The 11382-nt window shown below is 26.2% G+C and overlaps 1 protein-coding gene across 1 annotated transcript; it reads left to right on the forward strand.

Annotated features, from left to right (window-relative positions):
* The first annotated feature begins 2334 nt into the window (after window positions 1-2334).
* Window positions 2335-4215, forward strand: LOC107409876 (thioredoxin-like 1-2, chloroplastic). The gene is made up of 4 exons (XM_048474942.2): window positions 2335-2950; window positions 3087-3269; window positions 3400-3564; window positions 3697-4215. The coding sequence occupies exons 1-4, from the start codon at window positions 2711-2713 to the stop codon at window positions 3952-3954; spliced, it is 846 nt and encodes a 281-aa protein (XP_048330899.1). The 5' UTR covers window positions 2335-2710; the 3' UTR covers window positions 3955-4215.
* Window positions 4216-11382: the final 7167 nt, after the last annotated feature.

The following is an 11382-nucleotide window of genomic DNA, read 5'->3' on the forward strand; positions in this document are numbered from 1 at the left end:
TTGTCATGTAAAATAGATGCTCAGTATTAAGCAGAGTTCAGAACTGAAAGCCAAAAGTACCGTATGTAATTGTGTTTTGTTTATTTATTAATTTATCTATTTGGTAATAGTAATTGTGTTTTATTGCATGTGAAGTCTCCAAAGAGGTTATTAAACCTTTTTTTTTTTTTTTCTGATAACATCAAGTTATAACATTTATATATATATATATATATAATGATTTTAGACTTGATTTATTATCACCTAGCATCAAGTTATATATATATATATATATATATATATTACTTTTGAAAAAATCAAGTTATAAAACTTGACGTCATTATTTCAGTTATTTAAATCCCTCTATTTTAGTGTTTATCAAAAAAAAAAAAAAAATCTGATTGTTGCCCAATTTTATTTATTCCAGAAAACCACAAAATAAAACTTAATCAAATTGGATATTTTACTATTTATCATTATTGATAAGTGGAATTCATATTAGATTTGATATATGCATTAATTAATTGGCCGCATTTAATATTGGTCGCCGTTAATGTTTCTTTTCTATTAGTATTATTTTTTTAAAGCTTGACACCTAATAAAGAAAAATGAATCCTTAATCGTAGTGAAATAAATTGTCATGCCATTCATTTGGTAATAAGTCACCTCATATGAGGCAGTGGTTTTCTTCATTTTCTATGGAGTTGTTGGCTATTAAATTTGGATTAGATTTATGCATTGAAATTGGTATTGAACTTGATATTGTCCAATCGGATTCTAAAACGGTAGTAGATCTTTCAGTATCATTGGACGATTATCTGGGTGGGGATTGTTTTTAATGGAGGATATTATAAACAAATTTATATACCTTATAAATTTTAGTTATGTATTTTCTAATTAGAGATTTCAATATGGTTATGCATAATACTGCAAGGTATGCAGTATCTGCTGGGAGTTGTATTTCAACCTTTGATTTAAATTGAAAGTTGTATTTCTGTTTACCTTATTTTCAGGTCACCTCATGTGCAAGTAGTGGCTTTCTTCTTTTTTCTATGGAGTTGTTGGCTATTAAATTTGGATTAGATTTATGTATTGAAGGTGGTATTGTCTAATTGAATTCTAAAAAAGCAGTGAATCTTTCATTTTCATTTGACGACATTGATTGTTAGTGGAGGATATTATAAACAAATAAAGATGTTTTAAAAATTTTAGTTGTGTTTTCTTAATTAGAATTTTTAATATGGCTATGCATAAGCTTCGAAGGTATGCAATAGCCGTTGATTTTACTAAAATTTGAATGGAGGAAGGGCTTGAATGGCTTCAGCCTTCTATTTAAATTGAAAGTTATAATTCTGTTTTATTTTTTTAATAAAATTCTATTTTATTTCTTTAAAAAAAGAAAAAAGGTCTTTTGTATTATAAATAGCATTTTTCTCAATTTTAACAGTAAATTTTTGAAAAGCAAAAGTAAAAAAATGTTCAATGGAAGACAATGTATTATTAATAAAAATTAGAACACAATATCTTCATTCGATCACAAAAACTTTATGAAAACCATTATGTAGTTTATATATATATATATATGTAGTACAAAATATTATTTAGTCATCTACCAAAATAAAAAATTTATCATGTAGTTCAACATTGAAAATCACATATCTTGACAGTTAACACTTATCCAAGAATTATCTTCCAACATCATACATTAATTTTTAGAATAAATTTCGAAATTATAAAAAAATACATTATCAATTTTTTTATTTGTATTTTTAATTTGCTAATTAGGTACCTTTGATTAATTTTAGCTTTATAAACTCTGTTTTAGTTGAAATTAAAATAGATTCATTTTCTCCTATCAGCTTCAAACATGGTAAAACTAAAAAAAAGTGGAGCAAGAGGCTAGTCCACTAAAGGCAAAGTATTAAAAGTACCCAAAAAAAGGAAAAAAAAAAATTTAATAAATTTGTCATCTTATCCAAAATTTGTGCAGAGCATCAGCTACGCGGTGAGCCGTTTTATGCGACAAGAAGATAGAGATAAATGCCAAACATTTGCCGGTAATATAGAAAATCAAAATTTAAAATTAATAATTGTTTTTTTGAAAAAAAAATAAAATAAATGGAAATGACCAACTAGATTCCAATAAACAAACCCAATTATCCTCAAAACCGGTCAACTTACACATCAGACATTGCTCAAATCCATGTGTAATTATCCATAAAATAATCCATCAAAAAATAATAATCCAGTTAAATAGACTAAAAATAAAAATAAAAGAAAAATGGATAAAGCTAAATCCAAATCAGAAAGACCCCACCAACTTTTTTTTTTTTTTTTCCTTTTATTTTCCATGACCATTTCTTCTTCTTCTTCTTATTCTCTCCCACTCCTCAAAGTTTGAAACCTGAAAAACAAACAAAAACCCTTTTGTGCTTCCTCTCTTTCAAAACCATAGTTACCAGTCAAAAAGTGCAATTTTTTTCTTTTTTTTCTGGGGCTCATTTCTTGCACTTTGTCCATTAAAAAGTTGAACCTGGTTCTCTTTCATAATTTTATTTTTTAAGCCTCTTTGCCTAAATAGCAAGCCAGGGATCAATTTCCTCAAATTTCTTTGATTAAAAAATAAAAAATAAAAAAATCTGGTTTTTGTTCAAAAGGTGGAGTTGATATTGGTTGGTTTTGCTTGTTGTGTTCATTAGCATTGAAAAAAACGCCTCCTTTTTGAGTTTCCATGGCTTGTTCATTGAAGACTGGTTTCTACATTTCTGGGGTGGATGAGATTTCTAATGGCTCAAAATCCAAAGGGGTTTCTGGGTTTTGTTCCTCCTTTGGTTTTCCCCATACTAGGGAACCAAATTCAAGACATTTTCCTGTTCTTTATGCGCGTTTCATGGGAAAACACCTACTCGTCTCAGATCAAAAGGGCTTCAGAGATTTGAAGGTCAAAACCCCAAGAAATTTCTCTGTTCATGTATGTAAAATTCTCTCTCCTTTTTTTTTTTTTTTCTGTAATAATTTTCAGTTCTTTAAAAAGTTTTTTTTTTTTTTTCTTCATTTGCATTTTTGGGGTTTATCTAAGAACTTTATATATCAAACTCTGATTTCAGGCACAAGCATCGATCTGTGTAAGCAGAGGTATGAGATGGTGGGAAAAGACCATTCAACCCAATATGGTGGAGATCCATTCTGCCCAAGAGCTTGTAAATTCTTTGCTTAATGCTGGTGATAGATTGGTTATAATTGATTTCTATTCACCTGGTTGTGGAGGTTGCAAAACTCTCCATCCGAAGGTACAATATAATTTTTTTTTTCTTTTTTTTTGGGGGTAATTTTGAGAAATATAATTCAATAATTTCTCAAGCTTTTCATTTTGAATCATTTTTGGGAAATTTTCTAATAACATTTAAATCAATTTCTCAGATCTGTCAGTTTGCTGAATTGAATCCAAATGCTCTCTTCCTCAAAGTTAACTATGAAGAGCTCAAAACTATGTGTCATGGACTCAATATTCATGTCCTGCCATTGTTTAGGTTCTATAGAGGTGCAAATGGACGTTTATGTAGCTTTAGCTGCACAAATGCAACTGTAAGTGTTTCATTCAATCAAATCAAATCCTATTTCTTTATTTCTTTATTATTTATTTGTTTGTTTTTGTTGTTGTTTGGTTTCTGAATTTGGTATAATGCTTATCAGATTTTATTTTATTTTTTTTGACAGATTAAGAAATTCAAAGATGCAATGGCTAAGTATGGTACAGAACGTTGTAGCCTTGGCCCTGCAAAGGGTTTGGATGAAAAAGAGCTATTGAAATTAGCTTCAATTGGTGAAATCTCGATAGATTTACCATTTCCATCTAAAGAAGAAGAAAGGGTGGAGAATTTGGTAATGGAAAGCATAGATTTATCTGGTTCTTGGAGCAAAGCTGGGAATCAGATAAAATTACAAGAAGAGAAGAGTGTTGCATTGAAGTTTTGAACAATTTGCAACAGCTTTTTTAGAATTTCAAATTAGAAATGGAGTAAAGAAACTCCCTTTCTTTTTTTGTTTTTGTGCTTTCGTTTTTTTTTTTTTTTTTGTGTGTCCTTTTTATGTATATAATTAATATTAGTATTTCCATTAGCAGCAGGGCTTTTGGGTTTTTGTTGCATTTAGCCCTGCTTTATTAATATTTATGGATTGGATATTGTTGATCTGATTTAAAAGATTAATACGGATCTATATTGTTTTTCTTTTCAATTTCTTTTATATATATATATGTATTTTTTTTTTCTGGGGGACATTTGTAGAAAATTGTATTTTATATGATTTGTTCTCATTGCTATTTTTGAAAATATTTTATTCTGGTTGGACCACCCAAAAAAAAAAAAGAAAAAAAAAAAGAAGTGGAATTGTCTACCTTTCTTAAATCCGAGCAATCGAGAAGGGGGAAAAAATTAATGAATGAGGTTATTCTAAAAGCTAGAAAGCAAAAGAAAAAAAAGAGGTTATTCTAAAAGCTGAAAATAAACCGTACATGACAATATTTTATTTATTTATTTTTGTTTTCAAATATTGATTTCAAAATTTGAATATTTTTAAAATTCTCATCCTCTTTCTTCTTCTTCTTCTTCTTCTTACTTTTCATCTTTATTCTATATTTATCATATTCTATAACAACAAAAACAATGATTAAATAAGCTTTCTATTTTTAATTTTCAAGATGATTAGACAAAATCAGATTTAATTTATAAACTTTAAAACTAATTTTGGATGAAATTGCAAGAAATAGCTGATTTTGACACTCAATATTGCCGGTTGCCTCATGATAATGAAAATAAGTTTTCATCCAATGATTATTTTTAATTTTCAAAATCATTAGCCAAAATCAGATTTCAAATAATTTGCAAACTTTAAAACAAATTTTTGATGAAATTGCAAGAAATAGTTGGTTTTGATAATCAAAATTGTCGGTTGCCTCAAGATTATATTTACTTTTATGGGTTTGGAAGTCCCTTTTTTTTACCTTGAATATTTTGCTCCTCTATGCAACCCGGTTGGGCCGTTGGGAAACATATAAAAGACAATTCTTTTTTTTTTTTCTTTTTTTTTGTTAGTTTTACATCAATTCTTTTTCTTCAAATTTTTATTTTTTGGTCAACCTTTTACTTCAAGTTTAATTCTTCAATATTCTTACATTAATTTCTGATAGGAAATTATTTCAAGCAATGGACTTTTTCAAGTTGCCAAATTATTGAAGTTTGTCAATAATTTCAGCTCTTAAACCATGACATAGTCAAAAATTGTTTATAGAATTCAGCCACGCACCATGCTAGGCATGTAACATGTGTTTTAAAATTTTGATCCGTCTTGAACCTTTACCAGATTATTATGCTTTTTATTATATAAATATTAAAAAAAATAACAAAGATCATTAGTTTTTCTACCTTTAAAAAACAGTTCAAACGACAATTATCAAGTTACTAGGTCAGCTCCTACAATATTTGATTTAAATCTCACAAAATCCAATAAAAAAATATGCATCTTTAAGATCAAAATGGGTCCATCGGAAAAAAAATAATAAGTAAATAAAACTAACCAATAAGTAAAGAAAAAAGTAGAACACAATAAATTATAATTATTCATTTCAAAGATTGTCAAATGTTGGTAATATATTTTATAATTTAGAAAATATCTGCCTACTAGTTTTGGATTGTGAAACATGTGGACGTAGTCTGATTTGAGAGTTGGTTTGAGTTGGTAAATAAACAAGGTAAATATCAAATAAAAAAAAAAAATCAACTACGCGTTGGAGCCAAATTATTACATTAATTAGTTCGGCAAGACAAGGTATATCAACTTCTACTTTCATTTGGAAAAATCTTGGCGTTTAATAATATATTTCCAAAATATAAAACTATGCCCGTGAGAATCAGTACAATAATTTAGTGTAGGACAACATGAGTTGGTTCAAGTTTTGGGGACACCTTGACCCCATCTACTGCCTATATAAAAATACCTTAATTAATATTAAATTAACTATTTTCTAATTAACCAAAACACAAAAAAAAAAAAAAAAAAAAGAAGGAAGAAGAAGTTTTCGTTTTTTCAAGAACATATCCAATGATAAATACTGTTCAAACATAATCATTTTTATAACTTAACATTGACATAAAATATATTATTAATATGTATTCCAATAATATACACAAAAATAACATTGTTTAAATATAAATATTATTAAATGATCATTAGATCTATTTTTTATTATTAAAAAGCAAAATAATAATTTTTAACTCAACAAAAATTTATGGGGCCCACGTACTTAATTATTGTGGACTTCCATGTCACAAAAATGACAATGTCAAATTTGATATCAAATCCAGCACTAAATTTAACATTGCCAAAATTTAGCATTTTTCATTAAAGACACAATTGAAATGATAATGCAAAATTATAATAATAGTATATAATTACCCAAATGGCATGCCATTTCATATGCTAAAGATTAAAACTCAAGTTTGTACAATAACTTTCCAACTGCCACATGATAAGTTGAGTAGGTTTAACAATTAATTTTTATGAAAAATCAATTTTTATGTACAAAGAAATATGTTTGATAGGAAAGAAAACTACTAAAGCAAAATGAAAATCCATTAGAGCATCTTCAATGATTTTGTTTATCAGTTCAATCTATCTAAAAACTCTTTACAATATCAGATAAACAGATAAGATTTAAAAAAATCATTTTCAATGATATTGTGCATTAGTTCTATCAAACTGATAAAACAATAAAAAAAATAGAAACTGTAAAAAATACTGTTTACTTGTTAAAGCCTTGTTAGATAAACTCGGTGAGTATTTTGTTTATTTTTATTGATTTTTGTTAAAAAAATAACTCCATGCGTTGGTTTTTGGCTTTTTTATTTTATTTTATTTTATTTTTCCTTTGGAGCTAATTTCTTCTTCTTCTTCTTTTTCGTTTCTTAATCAATGTTCTTCTTCCTCTATCTTTTTATTTATTTTTATTTTGTTCAACAAAATCTCAATTGTTCCAAGGGATTTGAACACTATCATCATCTTTGAATCCTTCCCACTGTTCCATGGTGATTAAAGCACGATTGAATTTGTGTTTATGATTTTCTTGGATCAATTTTTCACAAAGGGGTAAGTCAAATTTTCAAGGTTTTGTATATCTATTAAATTTACTATGAGAAATATTATCGTTTTTCAATAGACTCCTTGGTTTTTGGCTCTTCCTTTATCTTCCCTTATTTCACCTCTCTCTCTTTCTCTATATTTATTAAAGAAAAGCAGTAAAGTCATTACAAACAAACAACAAAGAAGCAATTTTAGATTTTTTTTCTTTTAGCCGAGCATAAGAGAAAGATGATGTTTCTAGGAATTTTGTGTTTACAACAATTAATTATGCTTGTGATTTAAATACCTTTTTTTTTTTTGGAGAGGGGGGGGGGGGGGGGGGGGGGGAATCTTTAAGCAATAGAAAAATTTGGAAAAGCCATATGTTGGTATCTCTGCTTTGGTTTTAGTAGTAAGGTTTCCTTCTTTTTTTTCTATTTTCTTTTATGGACTTGCCTTCTCTCTGTTCATCAAGCTTACAGGTTGTGTTGGTATGGTTTCGTTTATCAATCATCTTTCATTTTTCAATTTATTATATTTTAATCAGTTTAATTTTAATTAGATATAATTTTAAACTAAAAAAGTATGCACCAACATTTTATGACACTTTAAATAGAATCCATTAAAAAAAAATTATCAGCAAACATTATCTATTAAATAGAGAGAATGCCACATAAATATGAACACTTTCTAAAATTCATGTCACATAAACTCCAATAGATGAAATCATTGGAGATGCTTTTACCCCATCTTATATGTATAAAAACCAAAGTACAACATGGAAATATGGATAATTATAAATAGAAATGATGATTATATGTCTACCTTTGTTTTAAACATCAAAAGATTAAAAAAGAAAAAAAGTTATGTATTTGATTTTATTTTAGTTTATTTTGGTAATAAACAGCAAATTAAAAAAGTTATAATAACTCATAACATGCAAGCCAAAAATCATATATACAATTGAAACAAAACAAGAAGATTACCTTTCCAAATTATAGAAATTATCTAATTATATTATAGAATTCTTCAAAGACAACAATTATGTAATCTATTTTATTGTTTAGTTATCCTTTTCTTTGCATTGGAATGTCATTGAAGAGAAATAAAAAGGAAATTGGATATTTGTATTTTTTTTAATTAATAATATTAGAATTATCAGAAAATTTTATTTTTTATAATTTTAGGTTATATCAATTTATCAATAAATAACACACTATCACATCATTTTTCAAACAAAAAATTTATTTGTCAGTGGGATCCATGTCTTATTTAACAATTTAATTGGTTGTTTCAAAAAAGTTGTCTTTTCCTAATTAGGTTTTGAGTATAAAAAACCAATATATAATTAAATGCATCTAATTACATATTTACCATCTTAGCAAGTATCCCATTGGTGATCATCATCACTAGTGTAAATAGCATTTTTTTTTTCAACATTACAATTCATTTCAATTGAGGGATTTGAACCTTGAATTTAACATATATTCTTAATAATTTTTACCATGGATCCTACCTTAAGGATATGAAAAATGCCATATCATTTGTATTCAAAATTTAATAGATAAATTTTGTGTAACCTTGACATTAATTTTTTTTTTTTTAATATCAAAAGTATAGAAATTTGAACTTGAAATTATTTACTAAAACAATATCAGGTTAAGATGATTGAATTTGCTACCAACTAGCAAATTGAATGTTTAAGTGAGAGAACCTAATTCATATTTTAGTTTACTTCACTCAACCATATTATAAATATAAAATGAATAAATTTTATATAATAAAAGAGTTATGAAGATGGACTGTTAGAAACAAATTTAATAAAGTGAATAAATTATAAAGATGAACTGTTAGAAATAACCATCTATAACTCTCAAATAATACAAATAATATACATTTGATAGCTATGATATTGTCTCTCATAATTCATCTTCATGAATTCTTTACTATATTAAAATTGATCAAATGAAACCCCTCCTAGTTAAAAAAATAATAATAAATAATACCAAATGATGGCAGAAAGGAAAAACAAAAATAAAACAAGAAGAATACTGAAACAAATTTTTTTTTTTTTTCCGTTTTAACTTTTTGATTAAAAAAATAAATATATAATAAGAAAAATCTGACACCAGAAACAACGAGTGCGTCCCACAAATGATGGGTTGGAAGACAAAGTGAGTTGTTCTACAAAATGCAACTACACCAAAAGTAGCGTCCAACGTACAACTTTAATCATGAATTGATTCGTAAGATACCGTGGCACTGACATGGATTTCTCATATTCCTAATCAGCGTGGACCCACTTAAACCAAATTGGATAAGGATGAGAGTCTGGCATTGAGTCATTTTTTCAGGCAAAATTACAGTCTGTATAATTTAAGAGGAAACAATTTCTCCCATATAAAAATTTATAATTTGTTCTAGATCTTGCTTTTTGGTTTGGGAGCTACGAAGTCTACCTTTTTTTTTTTTCTTTTTTTTTTTTTCTTCCCCAGAATAATTGCATTTTACAATTCGCTAGTTTATAGTTACTGCATATTTAGGTTTTGATGTTGAAAGATTGCGATATTGAGATTCATTACAATTTGATCTAACTTAATTTTTATATCTTTAACCGTGATTAACAACTCTCCATGTAACTTGTATGTGTGCTCGGTAATAAAATGCAATTCAGTTTAGGGAGAATACCATTGATCCTTATTTTATTATTATTATTATTATTCTAATACTATTAGATTTGTTAAAAAACTTTGTTATTTGTTAGATCATGAGTTTATATAATAAATTTTAAGTCTAAAACCATAAAATATGAATTTTTTAGTAATATCAATTTAAATTATCATTTGGTATATAAATTTTAAAAGTGATTATTCACCGGTAATAATAAATGGTATTTTTTTTTTTAAATGTCATTCATTCTTTAAGGCTTCAAAATTGGTCACTTACCATCCTAGTATTTTATTTAATATTATAAAATTTAATTTTCTAACGAAATTGACTTATATAAATTCTACTTTGCCCTTATATTGTTGGAAATAAATAGTAAAATAATATTTTGTTATTTTTTTAAGGATCTTTTTGTACCCAACATCCTTATAGTTTTAACATTTTGCATTGGTATATTTTTCCTTTATAGTATTGAATTTAGCACAAATACCCCTTGAAGTTTGTAATTCATGCATCATCAATTCAAAACTTTCACAGGTTGACTTTTAAGTTGACTATTCTTGATGAGATTTTCCTTTTCTAAATAGGGGTATAATTGGAATAAAAATTATGTTATGTTTAACATTATTTAGCAATTAAAAAAATCATTGCGTGAAGGTATTCAGGGTATATTATATTGCATACTTTTTAGATTTTTCTTAATTACAATCAGATATTTTTATAAAGTTATAAAAATATAAGTATGAAGGTATTCGGTTGTAATAAAAAAAAACTTTAAGAATATGCAGTGTAATATATCTTTTTTAAACTAATATTGCACCATTTACAAACTTAGGGTGGTGTTGGTGCAAGTCTGAAACTTCAATGATTAAAGTGTAAAAATGTTAAAACTACAAGGATATTGATGTCAAACATTGTCTTTTTCATTGTATATTATAAAATGAAATAAATTAACAGATATAAAATAAAACAATATAAACTTCAAATATTTTATTGATTAATACTTTGTTCTTTTTTTTATAGTAAAATACAAAATAAAATTAAAAAAAAAAAACATAAAATGCAAACATTTCATTTATTATTGAAGATAACTAGATCTTTATAAGTCAACTACATTAAAAAGAAAAATTTTGAATACATATTAAATGTTGAGGCAGCGAGTGATGAATTTTGAATTTTAAGAGGGTAGTTCATATTTTAGCAAATAATAATACTAGAATTATCAAAATACTTATTAAATGATGTGTCGAATGACATGGTAATATTTAACTTATTTAATTAAAAATTTATTTATCCATATTTATATTATATGAATATACTAATTAATAATATATTAACATATACTATTTGTTAAATAGTTTTGGTGAATATTTTAATGTTTAGCGAACATTATAAAATCATTAAATGTTTCCTTAAGATCCCATTTGTAAAGTTAAACATTTTTTTGGAAATATGAGAATTCTTAGTTTTCCCATTTTTGAGTATTTTTCTAAAGGTAAAAAATGTAGACCCAATAAAAATCTAATTCTAAGGATTAACTTTTGATATTTTGCAAACTTTAAGGTTATTAAAATTTTCCTTAAGTTACCCTTCGATATGTTGAAAATTTCTTAGGAAAGG

Source organism: Ziziphus jujuba, chromosome 2 (assembly GCF_031755915.1).
Source record: "Ziziphus jujuba cultivar Dongzao chromosome 2, ASM3175591v1".
NCBI classification, from domain to species: domain Eukaryota; kingdom Viridiplantae; phylum Streptophyta; class Magnoliopsida; order Rosales; family Rhamnaceae; genus Ziziphus; species Ziziphus jujuba.